This window comes from Primulina tabacum, chromosome 2 (assembly GCF_025594145.1).
Source record: "Primulina tabacum isolate GXHZ01 chromosome 2, ASM2559414v2, whole genome shotgun sequence".
NCBI lineage: Eukaryota > Viridiplantae > Streptophyta > Magnoliopsida > Lamiales > Gesneriaceae > Primulina > Primulina tabacum.
Genome location: NC_134551.1, coordinates 49915202 through 49934904, shown reverse-complemented (window position 1 = coordinate 49934904; position 19703 = coordinate 49915202). Strand labels below are relative to the sequence as shown.

The 19703-nt window shown below is 32.9% G+C and overlaps 2 protein-coding genes across 5 annotated transcripts; both read right to left on the bottom strand.

Moving 5' to 3' along the window:
• Positions 1 to 3870: 3870 nt before the first annotated feature.
• Positions 3871 to 6824, bottom strand: LOC142537834 (protein RGF1 INDUCIBLE TRANSCRIPTION FACTOR 1-like). Its single transcript, XM_075643320.1, has 4 exons — positions 6570 to 6824; positions 5086 to 5160; positions 4440 to 4595; positions 3871 to 4256 (listed from the first exon to the last, which is right to left on the bottom strand). Exons 1-4 carry the CDS (start codon positions 6822 to 6824, stop codon positions 3951 to 3953), a joined length of 792 nt encoding a protein of 263 aa, XP_075499435.1. The 3' UTR covers positions 3871 to 3950.
• Positions 6825 to 10187: 3363 nt separating this feature from the next.
• On the bottom strand, positions 10188 to 16272 carry LOC142535181 (potassium transporter 10-like). 4 transcript variants are annotated; one of them, XM_075641718.1, is made up of 9 exons: positions 15963 to 16272; positions 15505 to 15752; positions 14893 to 15118; positions 14050 to 14295; positions 12397 to 12447; positions 12033 to 12293; positions 11758 to 11925; positions 11394 to 11648; positions 10188 to 11309 (listed from the first exon to the last, which is right to left on the bottom strand). In XM_075641718.1, exons 2-9 carry the CDS (start codon positions 15628 to 15630, stop codon positions 10312 to 10314), a joined length of 2331 nt encoding a protein of 776 aa, XP_075497833.1. In that variant the 5' UTR covers positions 15631 to 15752; positions 15963 to 16272; the 3' UTR covers positions 10188 to 10311. The 4 variants fall into 4 exon arrangements, with proteins under 4 accessions (XP_075497833.1, XP_075497834.1, XP_075497830.1 ...); XM_075641719.1 differs by having other exon boundaries at positions 15505 to 15640; XM_075641715.1 differs by having other exon boundaries at positions 15505 to 16272.
• Positions 16273 to 19703: the final 3431 nt, after the last annotated feature.

Genomic DNA, 19703 nt, shown 5'->3' with positions numbered 1-19703 from the left:
TATTCATCTTCAATAATATATATTATCATTTTTCATTCAATTTGTTGACAATGAGAGCTTGAATAATATTTTTAATTGTATCATTACCATCCAAAAATGATACAAGTTTTTCAACATGATTTTTCTTGTGATTTGCTCGTTCCATATCCGTTTTTTCTCTCATCATTGGTTAGTATTTCGAGTCTAACTCTAAGTTACTGCTTCTTCTTTTGTTTATAATCTGCTTCTTCTTTTGTTTTTATTTTTTTATGATACCTGTTAGCAATGTTTTGGTGTCGTAGTGACTATATATTTTAACTACTACAACAACAATAACAGTTTCTATCTATTCTCACTATAAATTGTATAATTTTTAAATTTGAAATTGCAAATTAATACGCAGATATTATGGGTGTTCAACGGTGGTTTGGTTCAGTTTTAGATAAAAATTCGAACAAAACAACGTTTTATTGGTTTCACAAAATTTCAAATCAAACTAAATCACGAAATTTTATAACCAAACCAACTTAAACCATTAATTTCGGTTTGGTTCAGTTTGGATGACTAAATTTAAGTTTTGAGTTTCTTAGTAAATTAGTGCATGAGATATCCTTTTGGGAAACAAGTCAAACAACTAATTACAGTAAGCTATCTTTTCGTAGCATAGACACCACCTTAAATGAAGGGTGGATGGAACATGTACTTGTTTTCAGTATCTATTTAATTTCTGTCGGTATTTATGGATTGATCACAAGTCTAAATATGGTTAGAGCTCCTACGTGTCTTGAACTTATATTAAATTCAGTTAATATAAATTTTGTAAATTTTTTTGATATTTTTGATAATCGTCAATTAATACCCTTTTCCTATAGAGCTTCAATTGAAACATTTGCAGTGTTGTCGGCGTTACAAGGAGAAGTGTCTGATGAATTTACCAAAAATGGTCTTTCTGATTATAATTAAGTGATGAAATATCTGAACTAATCAACCTGCCAATGCCATCGAGCTTTTTGTGGAGATGCAACAGTAGTTGGATCTTTTAGGTACTTTTCTCCTACATTCCCCCAAGCCACTATTTAATCCTTCAATAGCTGGTGTCTTGAGTATCGAAAGTCTGGGCATAATGTTCCCGGATTAAATTGATTGGTTACTTCACCAATAAGGACTGAACAGCTAGCTGCTGTTATAGGATAGCGTATAGAATATAGATCAGGGGAATGATCGATCTTCAGCGAGAAGATTCAACGATTCAGAGGTGCTACCCAAAAGAAAAAATGACCGTGTTCTTGTTTTATCATGTTAATTTTAATATCTTCGTAAGGGCAATGGCCATTGAAAAGTTTGAATCTTTCATGGCCGAGTGCCTCTCCCGCAGTTATTTATTTGATCTAATCTATACAATTTAGTCTCGCTGCAACTATACCCGCAGCAATGCAAGACGGTGTGAAAGATGTATGTCATCTTACACTGCTATGTTGTCTCATTTTAAGATAGGAGACTATGCTCCACTGGAACATGTGTGGTTAAATCTCCAGTGGGTGTGCTTGAGCACATAGTCTTGACTCATTTTGTGACACCTCTCAACACAATTTCTAACCTAGCTTCCTTGCTTTTTGTGCATCAAATCAATGATCATGATTCATGAACACAACTTGGAATAAAAACAGATGGGGAAAAACCCCATCAAAACACAATCTCAAGTTTCTATCTTTTACTAAAATTCCAAACTAAAGTAGATCACGAGCCTCTCCAATTGTCCTGAAAAGTTTAAAGCCATCCATTTCAAAGTGGGGGAGTTGGATCACTTATGTTTGTTATAATGGTACCATATCCTTTTGTGTCACTGGTTTGATGCTCCTCTTTTCATCACAATTCACATGGCTGCCTGCAACAGCTCATCTAATTTTAATGATGGGACCCAATACGTACATAGAAATTGAACAGTGCATCTTTTTGAATTGAGAATAGAATGGATTGGATGTTTCAATGAGAGTTGTTATCCTCAGTGCAGGCCTACGCCCTACTCCTACACTTCTATATATGTACACATAACATAAAGACGTATTCGGACTCTGATCCAACTTTTCAGATATAACAAATACTATACTATATGACATTGAGAGATGGTGGGAGGGGGTCATTCGAGGGGTAATACGACCCGGGAGGAGGGTGGACATTACATTGATTTGACGTCACATACATGAAGTTTGAATAAGCCGCCAACTTAGAAGAGAACCTGTCCGTGAAAAGGACGGCTGCCACCACATTTTACATCGACTCAATTGGATTTTTGTGGATCCGACATGATCTTGCATACTCAATACACACTCCCATCATAGGAATATTACCAAATTCTTATGTCTCGAAATATTTTAGGCTTAAAATCTCTACTAATCTAAGTTGACGCACAATAATGATCTCATGAGATCGAGGAAGCATGTCCCCCGGAATCCCCTCCGCTTTGTGTTGGCCCCAAACTCCCAATCCCCACTCGGCTCCTAATTTGTGATTTGATTTGCTTTGCTTTGCTCTGCTCTGCCAAACATACATGTCAACCATTGATTTGCGGTGCTCATAAATAATAATGCATGACAACCCATTACTGCACAATCTCAGCTCCCTCGAATTAAACCAGTTCTTAAAAACTTGAATTTCACCACTCAATTGTATTGAATTGGGAACAGTGTGATCTTTAAAGAAGATTGCTTTCTTGGGATTTACATGTACTTGTTAGATAACATGTAATATTTTTTGAGATTTTACTTACTTTTGCCGAAAATTGTGGGTTTTCAAGTCACCGATGACTACTTGATTCAGGTTTTACTTGATTGGCTTGATAAGATTAATAATTCAATCAAATCAAATGTTTTTTTACAATTTTGTGTTATTGATAATTTGTCTATTAAAATTACAATGTTATATTTTGTAATCTCAAATTTAATCGATCAGATCAAACGTTGTATTATTTATCCGATATTTTTTCACTATCTATTCAAATATTTTAATAATCAAAATATTATTGATCTATACAATATTATCAATCAAACTAAACAAAACCGTAGCCTCAATTTACAATTTACAAAAGTAGTGAATAATTTATTGAATATTGGTAGGATTGACCCGTCTCACAGATAAAGATTCGTGAGATCGTCTTACAAGCCATAATGCAGTTTTTTCTTCCACTAAACTCTTTCAACTTCCATTTTTCATGTTTTGTCTTTATTTTTTAGCCTTCTTCATTTGTACTGATATTGAAAATCTTGATGTACGTGCAGAAAATTCAATTAGGTAATTCCAATTTTTTTTATTATCGAATTTACACGTAAAATCATGCATGGCGTGTGTCACTATTACTAATAAATATATAACAAGAACCTCAACCTCGAAAAGATTTGACAATCTCCCGTATCTAAAGTGTCGTTCCATTCCAGCATGTCGTAATTAACGGTCCCGTTCCTTCTGATATCCGATCTGGCTTTTATTTATTTATTTATGTATGTTTTTAGCGTTGTGATATTCAATGACCTTTACAGATTTTTAATGTTAAGTTTAATAATATTGGCATGCCATTTATTTCTATTAACTGCACGTGACACAAAATATAAAATAATTTCAACCAAAAAGAATAAGCAGTCAAGAATATTAATTATCGTATCATCGTTGGCTCTGTATCCAAAATTGATTAATTAATGTGTAATTTGGATTCACATCCCCAACACTTTATGTTTTTGGCATTCACCTTTTTGCATGTTATATAATTTTTACGCTTGATAAGAGAAACGAGTGTCAAATAAATAAAGTGTATGGGAAGTAAATGCAACTGCTTAATTAATTAATCGCATTTTATATTCTTTATTACATAGATAATAACAATAATATTACAGAGCCACACATATTTGTAACTATCGATTAACTGACACTCAAAATTAAATAGGTAAATGATTCATATTTTAGTATAGATAATAACTTATTCAAGAAAGAGGAGACCTATGCGGGGCTCCTTTTCTTCTATTGCTCAATGAGACCAAGCTCATGAATCCCCTTTTGGTCTTGGGGTTTAATCTCACGAGTCCTGACGGTTCTCCCTCCGAATTCGCGGCGTTACCCTTGTCGTAATGGGAGCCTCTGAATTCCAAAATGGAGATCGGAGTTATTTGGCCTTCATGATCCGATCCATCCATATGCAGCCCTTCAAATTGTGAGATGGCAAAATCAGATTCATCAAACCTGAATAAAATGCTAGACAAATCTTCGCCTCGTGTTACCATGTGATCCACCTGCATGCATGCAACAGTAATAAGTAATAGACAGGAACTTAAGTACCTAGTTTATTTTTCTTCAGATTATGAAAATCCATGTTTTTCGATACTTTTTTTTTATATGATTGCTATACGAAAAGTTGAGGAGATATTTTTATATATATAAGAAGGAAATTATTTAGTAGGTGGGGTGGAGTGGACCTTGCATGAGAGGGAACAGAAATTGAAAGGGTACTGAAGAATTCTGCCACAGGTGAAACAAGTGTTGCCTGAACCATTCAGATTCTTGCAAGATGATGATCTTGATTGTGCTCTCTGATTCAAGAATATTACTTTCGCACTATTTATTGTGTAAGGCTGCCAAACAATCATATAATTAGATATGCTAGACATTAATTATTGGGTGATTTTATTTAACTACAACTCTAAACCATAAATCATGATACACGCTAAAAATCAGAGAAAATGATATTTTTTATCTAATAAGTTTTGGATATTCGGTTTTGGTGCATTAACTTTTAATTTCAAGTTGTTTTGATCAAATTGCCGCCGACGACATCTAATTCAGCAATTTTCGATGTTACATCAGCAATTAGGTCAAAATAGTCAAAAATTAAAAGTTAGTTTAACAAAATCAAACTTTGAAAATTTATTGCGATCAAAACCGGCCTAAAACAAAACAAATTAATGGAAAAAAAAACCTATTTTCCCCAAAATTGATAGCCACGTTACTGAAAAACCAAAAACAAGATCTGGGTTTTCTGAATCAAATTTAAATAAAAGTTACTGGCCCCCAGGTTGGCACGCAGGTTCCACCAATTTAATAAAAATGGGTATAATCAATAACCTGAATGCATGAGCAGTCAACGAGCTTTTCAAGGTCGTCCAATCTAATGACATCTTGGTAGACATATCTCCTCACCTGCACGCACATCCGTTGAACTAATTTCATACAGTGTCGAAATCTTACATATACAAGGATATTATTAATCACTCGCTTATCGAACACATATAATATTCATCTAAATTCATGAAGAAAGGCATGCATGCATTCAATCACAATATCAATTAAAATCATTGAATATGGCAACCAACTATCTAAAGAAACGAGTGAAAAAGAGTAAATGTGGTATCAGACTGATATATGACTGGGATATACGAGTTATCCATGGGGTCGACAGGCCGCTGCACGCAATTATTTTTCGATATTTTTATGTATAATTATATGTTTTTACTCTTAAAAAAAAAAATTGATTTCATACTCGTACTTTCCCTCAAATCTTTAGGAGAGAGAGCTATCTTAGCTAGGTAGGTAGAATCCATAGTTCTTGATTATATGAATTAAATGAGGGATGAGTGGGTACATATTACTGAATTGACATATAAAGACAAAGTAGACTCGGGTCAAACTGTAGTACTCTGCGTGTGTATGAATGAAAGCAACAGCTGAGGAAGAAGCTCCCTAGCTTGCTTTTAATTTCTTCGTAAGCATACGTGGATCCATGTCTATAATAATCCATTCCAAAAATGGTTATAAAAAGTAAAAACACCTCTGTGCAGTTTAATACAAAAGCCCCTACTATTCTCTTTTTCGAAATTCAATTTATTACACACACTAATTATATATATCTATATATGTGTATGTATGTATGTAATGTATGCATATGCCTTGTGGTTGTAACCCTAAACCCAATCAATTTATTTCACCAAAATTTAATGATTTTTTTATTTATTTGAGTGGAAATTGATTAAGTATCAGTTTGTAATAATTCATGCATGGAAAACAGAATTAGGGTAATTAGGTTTGAAGAATGTTATTAATTCATGGTTAGTGCACTTATTGATCCAGTGCATGAACCCATTAATTAAATCCACAATTATGAAGTTACTTGATTTTTCCAATACGTAAACAGAACGTACAAACCTTAAGAATGGAATTAAGTAGAAGTTTTTTTAAAAGTGTGATTAAATTAAATTACATAACGAAAAAGAGCAAGAGAGACAGATAATTTAAAATCCTCCGTTTGATCTTCAATTGGTAAATGAATTTTGAAAAACGTAGTCGAGCATTTCCACATGGATTAGTTTATTTCTTACAAGGTCAGTGAATTCCAAGACACAAGTAATTCATTTAAAAGTGAATTAATCGAATGATTTTTTCGTTTGGTTGCAAGGATATATGCACATATATAATATATATATTTTAATATAGCTGAATCGAGTCATTTAATTAACTTGATGGATTTTAAAAACAACATATATATATATAGTACATATATGTATGTATGTATGTATGTATGTATGTATGTATGTATGTATGTATGTATATACCTGGAGTAGAGGATGAGAGGGATGATGGGAAGGGAGGCAGTGAGGGCAGAAGCTTTGGCAACATTTGAGGCAGAAGATGTTCTTCTCGTTCTTCCTGCGATCCTGGTGGACCCCACAACCATAGAAGAATGTCTCCGCCATCAGACCTAGCAGCCATGTAGGCGCCGCCCCCGCCGTCGCACCACCTAATTCCACCGCTCCAGCAGCAGCAGCAACTTCCTCCTCCCGGCCTGCTCTGGTAATTTGTCGCGCCATTCTTAATCTCTCCAACCAGCACCAAACTTTAATAAGTATCTGTAATAACAACATAAATTTGTGTCCAACCAATTGATGGATTACTGTGTTGCGCAATATTTATATATATATATCTATTTTTTTTTCCAAATTTTTTTTTTGGGCTTGAAGGTCTTACATAGTAAAACAATCGACCTTACGAAAATATTACATCCTGCTTCTTCTATTTATTATTGGAGTAAATATCTTGTGAGACTAGGGGTGGGAAAAAATACCGAAATACCGAAATATCGTATCGAAAAATTATCGAAATTACCGAAAAAATCGATATATCGAAAATTTCGGTACGGTACGAAATTTTCAGTATCGGTATCGGTACATAATTATTTTTTTTCGGTATTTCGGTATATACCGAAATACCGAAAATAAAATTTTTTTATTATTTTTTTTTAAATTTAAGTTCGATATACCGAAAATATTTTCGGTATACCAGAAAAATGCCGGTATACCGACAAAATTTTCGGTGTCGGTACGGTATCCGGTATGAACTTTTTCATATCGAAAGTTCGGTATACCGAATTTCCGGTATCGGTATGAAAAAATTTCATACCGATATTTACGATACGGTATACGGTATCGTAGTTCGGTACGGTATACCGTACCGTTTCACCCCTATGTGAGACGGTCTCACGAATCTTTATTTGTAATTCGGATCAATCCTATCGATATCCACAATAAAAGTAATATTCTTAGCATAAAAATTAATATTTTTTTATTGATGATCCAAATAAGATATTTGTCTAACAAAAAACGATACGTGAAACCGTCTCATATAAATTTTTATCTTATTATTGAAATTCAATAAATCAAATCACATCGCATCGTGTTCCTAAATTTTGGTAAAACAAATTTATATATAAATATGATAGTATTTTCGTGATGAATTATATAATATAATAAGTACAAAAACATATTTCATATAAAGTCATCTCAGGGGCTTAAATATTGATGTGCAAACAGATGCTTCGAAAAATGTGAATTTTACAAGGTGTTGAGATTGCCAACTTGAATGCAAAGCGAACAAAGTTTCTTTTCAACTGTAGCTCAACCTTATTTATTTTTTTTATAATTATTCCTCGGAATACTTTTTGATATGTCACCTGTCTATCGTTTATTTTTATATTCATTGATGAGATATCATTCATTTATTGAACGTGATGAAATAAATCAAAATTATACATCGTGTCAATATCAAATGTATTAGTATAAATATAAATATATCATATTTTATTATTTTTTTCTATTTGAAGGTTTTATGTTTGTTAATAAAATAAGTTTTATATAGAAAAAGAAATATTTATATAAGATTTCATAAAATAATACACATTTTATCCAATAGTTACTATAATAGGCAATGCAGACAAATTACATCTCTTATTATTTATTAAGTTTGGGAATAAAAATATTCAAAACACTTAGTATCACGGTATGTTTTAATTCATTACTTCAAAGTTTCGGCTTAATCAATCACTGATTTTCATGTTTATGGTATGACCTTCATTTTAATAAATCAAATCAAATTGCAATATGTAATAATTTCAAATTGTCGTACGATTTGTCATTGATTTTTTATAATTATGATATTAATTTGATTTTAATATAAATCAAATTAATTATAAAAAAACTACGTATCGCATGTAAAAATCACTAACATATATTAAATTTCAAATTTTAATATAATGTTTTTATCAACACATATGATGCTTTAGAAAGGGCCCGTCGGTCTGGGTCATCATTGGACTCTGGCGAGGAAGAAAGACCAAGAGTCCAGAGCTGATCTCGAGAGGCCAAGAAAAGACCGAGCCAGAACTATCCCGTTAAAGTGAGTGTCTACCCTACCTCGACGACCATCTTCACTCCTGGCATACATCTAGCCGGGAAACAAAACAGATCACTAAATGATCATACAAGCCCCAACTCACGTTCTTAGTCGGCAAGATAAGAAAGACTAGGTCAACTGATCGTAGAGTACCCTATCTACAGATAATCGAGGGACATGTTCCCCTCATGTCCACAAAATCGTGTTGAGACCGAGACGTGGGCCACGTTCTCACATCATGGTCACTACTCGAGTATCTCGGATGGTTATCGACTTTAGCACCTTATAAATACCCCGAACAAAGGTAAAATGAAGAAGTTCAATTCATTCTCATAAATATTTATAATACTGACTTTCTAAAACACTATAGTTTCCTTTGTGTCAATATTTCATTTATTTGAGCGTCAAAGTAGTTATGTCGAAAATCATTTTCAAGTCTCATTAACATGTTTTTATTCGATTGTGTAGATTATCCGACCTAAGCTCATCGTACCACGCCAAAAGTACTCACAAAGAATCACATTTTAGCCCGAAAAATAAAAAATTATCCACCTACCTCACTTGATTTTTCTTGATCTCGTCGACATATATTAGCGAAAAACTACAAGTGAAAAAAAGAGTTTTATCAACACATTGAATAGCGTGATCAAACACAACCACAAACGCATTGAAAACTTCAAAACGCCGAATTGTCGTTCAATACGGGGACTCGTGTCTCTTCCTGTCTAACATTATAAAATTTTAATAAAATGGAATAAGACAATTGGCTTCTTAATTTTATTGTTTATTCTATTAAATGTAACTTTATTATTAAAAAAATAATAATTAATATTACCGCTCTAATTTACCCAAAATGACTTCAATATGACTCCTATTACTTCTACACATTATTCTAAAAAATCCGCTTAGGCTCCGTTTAAGCACGTTTAAACTTGAAGCTCGACAAAAACGCCCCATTTCGGAGAAAAGCGGAAAAAAACGGTTAAACTTTAATTTGACCGAATTAAGCGTAATTAAGGTGTTTAATTAAGTGTATTTAAGCACAATTAATCACATCTATTTGTTTTTAAGTTTTTTTATTTCGAAGATATGTCTTTTTATTTTAAAATAATAAATTAGGTTTATAATTTAGATATTTATTTTTTAATTTTAATTATGATTAAGCATGTCTGACAATGATTTGACAAATGTGATCTAATTGCAAAAACAAATAAAGATTGCAATTTTGAAATTTTTATACTTTTATAAATATGAGAATTAATGAATCAGACTTAAATTTATAATATTTTTGTATTATTTTATCTATTTATTAGTTTGAGACAATTACAATTACACTAAAAATAAAAAACGATTTTTCACGCTTAAGTCTGTGTTAATCTCACTTAAGCTTTAAAACCTTAGAGATCGACATCCGTGCTTCGGGACGCTTCACGCTTTTTAGAACCTTGCTTCTACATGCATGGAGTCCTACTCTCTTCTCTTCTTACAACATTAACATATAGAAATAAACGGCAACCATATTATCTTGGATTTTTTTTAAAAAAATAAACGTAACCACAAAATATATTCCTGGTGTGGATATCTCATTACTACTTTGTTATGATTACGAATGATGTTAGAAAAAAAAAATTATACATAAAAAACCTGTCCAACATTTAACAGGCTTTCATGAGGTACATTAAAAATAACACTATTCTCCCTGCAAATCTTCCTAAGAAATGCATATATGTAATCAATAACTATCTTTTTGGGTATCATGGATTCCCTCCTTGCTCTTACTACTGTGTTCCCCAGAATGTGTACCACCCCAGAATCCCTACATCCACTCAGAAACTCTACTTCGTGCACCTCCGTATCTCCATGCGACCCTGAGCTTGCAGCAGCAGGCACAATCCAGTTTGCAGACGAAGTCGTAAGGGATGTGTCGGTGTTACTTTGCAGCAGGTAATCCCTTGACTGCTGGGTTTGCTGTCCATATAAACTGTACTCATCCGAGTCCGAACACCCCTCCATCATGGACTCGAGCCGAACGAACATGAAGAGATTGTCGAACAGCTTTTTCTCGAACTCCTCGTCTCTCTTGTGTAGGTCCTTGTAACCGTATCTTGCCACACAACGGAACATGTGAAAATTCTTCGGCCCTATACGTTTCACGAGGAATCTTTCCTCTGCTGGAACCATGTACACTGGGAGGTACTTCACACAGACAAACACCACCACAGAATGTATAGCCGGCAGGTTCGTGACGAAGTGTGAGAAAATATGCGGGACTCCACTAGCTAGCTCAGTGTACACGAGTCCAATCCCAGGAACACGGACCAGTCCAAGGCTGGGACCGAGTCCTAAAATCCAAGCCATGGAGACCTTGCTATGCATCTCGAACTCATAGCGTTTTACGGTACCGTAATGCCAGGCGTACATTATGATGAGAAAGGCAGCTGCAATCACGAGCGGGACCCAACCACCTTGATCGATCTTGAAAAGCACAGCGGAGAAATATGTACACTCGATCACCAGAGAGAAGAAAGCGAAGAGTAGGACGAGGACCCAATGGCAGTGCCAAACTAGTAACATTATTAATGTCATGAGAAGAGTGGTCACAAGCATGACAATCACAACTGCAGTACCTGTGTCAGGTCATACGCAAAGGTCGAAGAACCGACAGTTGGATACCGAATAATATAAATTAACAACGATGCATTATAACTCACCGTAGGCATTGCCAATTTGGCTTTGATTTCTAAATCCTGCTGTTACAGCAATACAGAGAACCATAAGGATCCAATTGATATCAGGGATGTATATCTGCCCTAGAAACTTCTTTGAGGTATGCACAACTTTGACTCTTGGAAAACAACCAAGGGCATGGGCCTGCTTGATTATTGAAAAGGTAGCAGATATTGTGGCTTGACTAGCAACTATAGCCGCTAATGTAGCGATAATGAACACTGGCCAGTATATTCTTTCTGCAAAAAATGAAAATAAATCTCAAATCTTGTGACACACTCAGTTCTGGATACTCAAGGCAGCTCTTAAATTAAAGCAATTCTTAGAAAACTGTCAGAATATATATACCTGGAATTGAACGGTAAAATGCATCAACCACGTGTTCTTTATTTAACATGAGGTATGCTGCTTGCCCAGAGTAAGCTAATAGAAGGCAAGGAAATACGACTACAGTAAAAGCCAGCTGTATAGTAGATACTGGGAAATGGGAAAGATCAGCAAAAAGTGCTTCAGTCCCTGCAAAAGAAGCCTCGGTAGATTAAATATTTGCTCTGTAGGAGACACAGTGTAAAAAAAGTGGCCAGGATCCATTCATAGGATGGAAAATATATATATATACACACCTGTGATGCTGAGCATGATCCCTCCAAGGGATGTCCAACCATCTTTCCCTCCCCTCTTCAAGTAGCGATACATGTGTACTGGCGAAAAGGCTCTCAGAACTGATTTATCGTACATACATATATTGAAGATACCAATACCTCCAATCAAGAGAAACCACAGAAGCACAATTGGAGCAAAAAGCCAGCCAACTCTATCTGTGCCATAATGTTGCATGCTGAACAAACCAACTAATATGAATACAGCAACAAGTACAACCACATCTGTATTAACGAACGAGGCTCGATCTCATAATTAAGGCCATAAACAGAACACACACATAATTATATATGAGAGGGAAATGGTTCAAATGTAGGTTACGCATACCATTGCTCATCTTTGGGTGGTCCACTTTGATCCCTCCAGAAGCTGAGAGAACTGCAGCAATTATTGTTTTCAAAAAAACAAAAATCTCTTAGAAAATGAAAAATAAGGGAAGAAGAAAGTTTTACACATACATGCTGACTAAAATTATTAGTATCTTTCTAATATAACATCAGTGTTTTGTTGATTTTGGTTTTAAACTGTCCTAGCAAACAAGCAAAAGACTCGATATCAACTGAACAGGCTCACAGATTACTTTTGAATACAACAAAAGAGTCATTCATTAAACATAAATCCAATGCTTCTACTGGACCATGTTCTGGAACCAATAGATCAACAACATGCTCACATCAACGCAGATTCTAACCACATAAAAAACAAACTCCAATTCCACCATAGCATTTGCTCAAGAACAATTTCACTTCGATTTCATATGTTGGATTAAGTCTAGTTCCAAAATCTTCTTATTCTCAAAGGTTTATTAAGATTATAAACCCCATAAAGTAGGACAAAATGTCCTGCATTTGTATATTATATAACAAGGACTTGTCAGTTGAACTTTGCAAGTGAATTTTTATTCGGTTTTCCAACTCAAAAATGTCATGCTTTATTTCCTTATGTTGTATCAATAAAGGCCGAAACTTTTTTAGATCCATCCAAATTTTTATCACCATTTCGTTCTCAATATACCACATCTAAATTATCATTCCACTCTTTTCATTTCAAATTTCAACATAAAATTTCCCAAAGCCTGTTACCTCCTCCCTTTTCTCTCTAACTTTCATTATACAAGTCAAATCATGATTTCCTAGCATGTCCATAAAAATCGACCTTTTTCCACCTTTTTCTAAAAAGTATATCCAAACAATATTTTAAATTCTTTTTCCAAGTTTCCAAAGTTTTTCGTAAGATTTTCCAAGGGAAAAGTGAGAAAAAAAACTACGCGTAAACAAGTATTTTGCAAGGATCTTGAAAACTGATTGGAAGTATATCATGTTAAATTAATTTGTTAAGGTGCCATGCTCTTGAGTACTCGAATAAAAAAGATACACACGTAAAACACATTTATCCCAGCTTCATAGTAAAAGTTAACTTATTTCATTCACAACTACCAGAGTTAATAACATGAATTAAATATTACTCATCACATAAAATAGGTAACATGATGACTGTGATGATCTACCAATTACGATCAAGTGTTGAACCAATTCAAAGTGCTAGAAAATTGGTGTGTGCTTTACTCCAATCCACGTTGGGCTTCATCATCTTCTCACATAGATGTAGAATCTTGTATCACCCATTTAAACAAAATCCATCACGAAGGAAATATCATGTCCAAGTCATCCCCTACTGCTTTCAACAATCGTGATTCAGGGGGCAAGCTAAGAACCATTCTTCAGGGTAAAAAATAGAACAATAATTTGTTCATCCATAATGCAGTCTCTCCTTTCCGATTCCCCTTTTTGTTTTGAAGGTTAACAAAGATAATATTCATCACATCTAGATTCCACTAGAGCTTATTAGCACATTTCCGCAAACAGTAAGTGTACTGAGGCATAACTGGTGTGTTAATTGGAATAAATCAGGATTGGTGATGCTTAAAAATTACGGACAACAATAAAACAGAGAATAAGATGGAGATGTAAGATAAAGTACCAGATATAGCAGGAGTGAGAATTCCATCACCAATCACCATGCATGTGCCAACAAGTACTATCATAAGAAGGGCATTCCTTCTGAAAGCATGCGCCTCCAGCCATTTCTTGATTTTAACAGGAAACGATTTCTCATGGAATGTGCTACGACTATAAGTTGTCAGTTCCTCATCAGTACGGTGCTGGTTCGGAATAATTCTAACTTTAGCATGCCGACAAAGCAATGAATAAAGAGCAAAAGTTCCTCCTAAACACGAGAGAACAAGGATTTATAAGTGCTATTATTATTTACTAGAAACTTTAGGCAAGCAGCAACTGGTTGAAGCAAACTTTTGAAGCATGGAGCATAAACTGATGATAAACAAAATCCTCCTAATTTTATTCATTTGTAGATAACAGATATTATATACTGATCTAATTAATGGCATATAAAACATACAAACAACTTCAGACTAGAAATAGTGAGTATGGACCTTTAAATATGCCCAGAAAATTCCTATCCAATACAAGGTGAAACAGGGAGGCAAACAGATCAATATTGTATCCAGTGTGTTTTACACCAGGGGACTAGATTTACCAAGATATCCACAATGGTGTTTGATCAAACTCCACATACCAGCGATGTGAATGTTCACACGTTTCCCAGCAAGTATTTTTTTTGTTTGCCAAATTATTATTTTACACGAGTGCACTGATGACATAAAAGTAATTCCATTTGCTTGAAAAGCAGCGTAAAGAAATTTTAACTCCTCCAACCAGAAGCTCACAACAATCGTAGCAAGTAATATAAAATTCACCTACTAAAATTGGTATGACTAAGAATTTGGGGCATACAACAGCTTACCTTGACCATTATCATTTGCTCTACACACAATGAATACATATTTAAGGAGAGGTATCAATGTGAGAGAATATATAATCAAAGAAAGGGCACCGATGACATCCTCCGTGTCTTCAATTCCATGAGGAAAAGTATTGTAGAACACATATAAGGGCGATGTACCCAAGTCTCCGTATACCACTCCCAGGCTCTGGAACGCAAGTCTTAAAAACAAAATTGCCGAGAATTTCTGTTTTAAAAAAAAAGAGAATGAAGTATATGTCAACGATATTATCAATAGAAACAAAGAAATCATCTAATTTCCACATTAATCTATATTCTAGAACTGTAACAGCTAATAACAAATAAAACTTTAAACTTTCCAACGTAAAGAAAAGGACATTTAAAGTAACTACAAATATTGCATAAAAGATCAAACAACAATTCTAAGCAATCAAATAAATAAGAGAACTAAAGACAAACTCCATCCAAAAGAATGAAAGCAAATGAATCTGGTTTAATGACAACAAAACAAAGTAAGTGATTCTAGTTTGTAGCGGATTGAGATAGTAACTCACACACACACATACGCTATAGGCATTTATTACATGAAAAATGAAAGAAAGGGCCTTTAACCTTTTCTCTGTACATATTATTGAGTCTTCCAGCCTCCTCATCCATTGGCTGATCAAGCTTTTGCTCCAAAACCCACATACTCCCCTTAGTATCATTGCCTTCATCGATTTCCACTTCAGATGCCATCTTGTTTAATCTTTATATATAAAAAAATAGCTAATTCAACTGAGGCAGAATAATCAATCTCCGAGCGAAAGAAAGAAGCTCCCAAGAACCCAATTTGAAATTCAGACGAGTACCAGAAGAAACTAAATAAACAAAGAAGGAAATTTGATTACTATCCACAACCCAATCTACGCCACACAACCACCTATGAAGAACTTCACACCGAAGAATCTTAAAGCTTTCAATGCCCACATCACACCTCAATCTTCCAAGTTGCTTACTTAGGCTAATCCAAAAGATCCAACGTAAAGCTCAAATCTTTACTCCCAGTTCACAATTCCTAGAAAACATACCTGAACGGGTTTGATGAGGAGACAGGAAGTCTTAAAATTCTTTAGAAAAGAGTGGGTAGAACACGTTAACTCGAGGAAAAATCAAATTTATTTCTTTCTTTCTTTGATTGTCGTCTGTTTCTCTCTTTTTCTATCCGATGAATATTTTGTTGACACAAACCCAAACATGTCTGAAAGTGGGCGAGGTTACTCCCCCTAGAATCTCGTTTTCATCCTCCTCTGTCGTTACAATGACTCGCGAACGAGCAAGAAACGGACTGCTGCTTACATTTCTCCCATAGTTGACACGTATCTGCGGCATTATATGGTAGGCTGTATAAGTTTCAAAAAATACATATGGTAGGCTATGTACGTATGTACACGCATGTATAGAATATATGACAAAGCTTATCTGTAATTCAAAATTATTAAATAACTATTTTTCAACATAATAATAATAATAATAATAATAAAAATAAATAAGTTAGATGGTCCTATGTGTTCGGAGTCTCTCTCAATTTTACTTTATATATAATAAAATAATTAATAATATTGTTCTCACTTCAGAATTATAATTAAAAACTAGTAAAAGATGCATACGCGTCACATGTGTTAGTATTATTTTTAATTTGATCAAATAAAACAATTAACACGAAATTATTTTCAATTTAGAAGAGTTGTTCGATTTAAAAGGAAAGTTTTGTTTAGATTTTTTTGTATGTATAAAATATGAAGTGGATTTGAGGAGGTTTTTAGTAGGGTAAGAAAGGTAATTATAAAATTAAATAATTTGGTGTGTTCTGAGTTAGTTATTCTAAGAGCCTCACACTTAAAAATATAGTATTGATATATAACTTGTACCTTTTTTCCAATTTTTTAATTATCTCTCCAATTATCTATAAATTCAAAAGCAATTTTATAAATAAATTTGAGTAACTTATTGTTTAATAATTTTATTTACATGGTTTCAAAAAGATAATTGTAATTATATTTATAAAATTGATATTTATTTTTTAATTAGTTTTACAAAACAAACTTGTCATAAACAAAATAGGGTTTTCATTCTTGTATTTTTAAATTATTTTTATATATTAAATTATATAATATACATATTTTTATCATATTTTAGATAAATTTTTGTATTTTTTCCAATATTATTTATTAATTTTAAATGCATTTTCTTTTTCATTTTACATTACATAGCTAGAACATAATAATACAGGCTAATAATAATAATAATAATAATAAGTAAGTTGACTTTTAGATCTGAAGAATATGATAACTAAGTTGACTTTGATATATTGAAATAAATTACAATCGATCAGACCAGGGGACGTACGTATGCCTATGAACTATTTAAATTGGTCAATCATAATTTATTCAGAATTCCGCAGATAAAAATTAAAAGTTTACTTTTACTTATGAATTTTTTGAACATATTATTATTATTTAATTTTGACGAAATTTTGCTTTTATCAATTCATAAATCTGACCGGAATTAATCATTCAAGTACTGATATTATTCCTCACTAAAATAATCGGATCATCTACTTTAAGTTGCAACACCACATGTGCAAAAAAGTACATAGTCACTCTCATGAAAAAAAAAATACATAATAAGAAAACAATAAATAAATATGATCCGAACCTTCAAAACGAGACAGAACCGTCGCGCCGGTCCGTCCCGTCATGAAAAATAAGGGGATTTGATTTTATTTTAGCAGTCCCTTTGACATCTCTATCTATATCATATTCATACATATTTTGTTGTACATTTTAAATTTAAATACTTTAATTATTTTTGACAGCTCTATTTATATCATTTTCATACATATTTTGTTGTATATTTTAAATTTAAATACTTTAATTATCTTCCTAATAAGATAAAATAAAAGGAAAATATCAGGGTAACGTCTAAACTTTATACCTTACCGGTCCTTTTCCTGTTCTCAATAATGATTATGAGGCTCAAACTACTGGATTCGAGTGAGTGATGGTGAAGAAAGCGAACCCAAAAAAGCAACAAATATAGGATAAGTAGGGAACTGAAGTGAACAGAGCTTTTTCATATTTGGACATGGGTTGGTACATGAGATAAAGGAGGTATTGATAAATAATCATCTTTATCACATGTTTGGTATCTTTTTAAAAAGCCTATGATATTGATAAATAATTTTTTAGAAGGATAAAATATCTCTTCTATTAGGTGTGATAATTTTAATTTAATGATAAAAAACACTACAAATGACTTAATTGCCCTCAATTTATAAATGATTTTTATAAATCTATGCTAGTAGGTAGAAATTAAAATCAAATAAATATTTTTATTTATTTTTATATATATTATATAATATGATAATTATATAAATAATTTTTATAAATATCAATAAAATTATTAGTATCACTCGATTAACCTAAAAAATTGATATTTGACTTGACTCACAAAATCAAGGGCTCAATTATCATATTATATAATATATAAAATTAGGTAAAAATAAATAAATCATGCAAGCACTATCGGCGCATGAACAGATAAAAAATATGAACTCAAGCAACAACTTTGAAATTATAAAATTTATTATGATAAGGTTAATTTTGTCATTACAATCTAATATATAAATTTAATCATTCTTATTAAAATCATACCAAACATTAAAATATATATCCTACATCTTATTTATCATTAAATTATCCTTATATTATATATCACATGTTTATCCTATCATGTGTACCAAACTATGCAAGGAGCTTTGACCAAGGAAAAGAAAATGGCGACACAGTTGATTATTTTGTTTCAAAATTCATTAATAATTTACTAAAAAAAAATAGTTAATAATTTCCACCTGATGTCGGAGAGCACACATGGGTTTTATTGATTGATTTAATTTATAAACAGGTTACCATGAATGGAAAACCGAGGGGAGCTTCCTTGACCAGGATGACATAGTAAACAGAGGGACGTGCACAAGTAGACATGAATACGAGGGAGAGGACTGCAAAAGCCGACCGTCAGAACATATTTTCACTATATTTCAATGAGGATCAATCCTGTAACGCCAGAGAATATCTTCCTGCGTCATTCCAAACTTTACCAACTAATCTATGCCCTAAAGACTTGATTGATTGATTTACTTGAAGCAGCCCAGTACAACATGTTTTATCATGCATCAGATTTTTTCAGTGAAGTCTATATTTGTCAAGTTGATTTTTCATATAAATATTTTTATTATGATACATAACATTTAATTTAACAAAACTAAAAATCATGGCAATGTTAAAAAGATAAATCACATTATACAATGTTTTGTATAATAAGTTAATCCGATAAAATATTGACAGAAAGAGTCGATGTTGACCATTGATAATAGATTATAATGAGGAAAAAGGAAAAGCCAGTCCCATTGATTGAGTTCACAAACATAGTACAAAATGTCTCTCTCGTGCGCTAGCTGGAACGAAGGACATTTATGTTTTGGTTTTTAAAGGTGGTCCAAACATTAAAGCAAAAAGTGTGTCCATTGGGTAAAATTATTTACCAAATATTTAAAATCCACATTAAAATAAATCCATATAAACTCAAGTGATTTAACTTAATATCCACGAATTCAAATACAACCCAAATAAACTTCCACCTTAAGCTCCAATTTATTGTATCAAAACTAACACAAGGCTCAATCCCTTTAGAAAAAGGTTGACAAGCAAATAAATTCAAAAAATTTAGCTACACTAAAAAAATAAAACAAAATACAATTTTTGCTGAAT

What these genes read in the sequence shown, in the direction of transcription:
- LOC142537834 (XM_075643320.1), bottom strand. Translation starts at nt 6,824, where the DNA reads ATGGCGCGACAAATTACCAGAGCAGGCCGGGAGGAGGAAGTTGCTGCT. An exon ending in CCTCTCATCCTCTACTCCAG is followed by an intron (nt 5,161 to 6,569) that starts GTATATACATAC and finishes ATGTGCGTGCAG; the next exon opens with GTGAGGAGATATGTCTACCA. An exon ending in TCTGTTCCCTCTCATGCAAG is followed by an intron (nt 4,257 to 4,439) that starts GTCCACTCCACC and finishes GCATGCATGCAG; the next exon opens with GTGGATCACATGGTAACACG.
- LOC142535181 (XM_075641715.1), bottom strand. Translation starts at nt 15,630, where the DNA reads ATGGCATCTGAAGTGGAAATCGATGAAGGCAATGATACTAAGGGGAGT. An exon ending in AGCAAATGATAATGGTCAAG is followed by an intron (nt 14,296 to 14,892) that starts GTAAGCTGTTGT and finishes TCTCGTGTTTAG; the next exon opens with GAGGAACTTTTGCTCTTTAT. An exon ending in CCACCCAAAGATGAGCAATG is followed by an intron (nt 12,294 to 12,396) that starts GTATGCGTAACC and finishes TCGTTAATACAG; the next exon opens with ATGTGGTTGTACTTGTTGCT.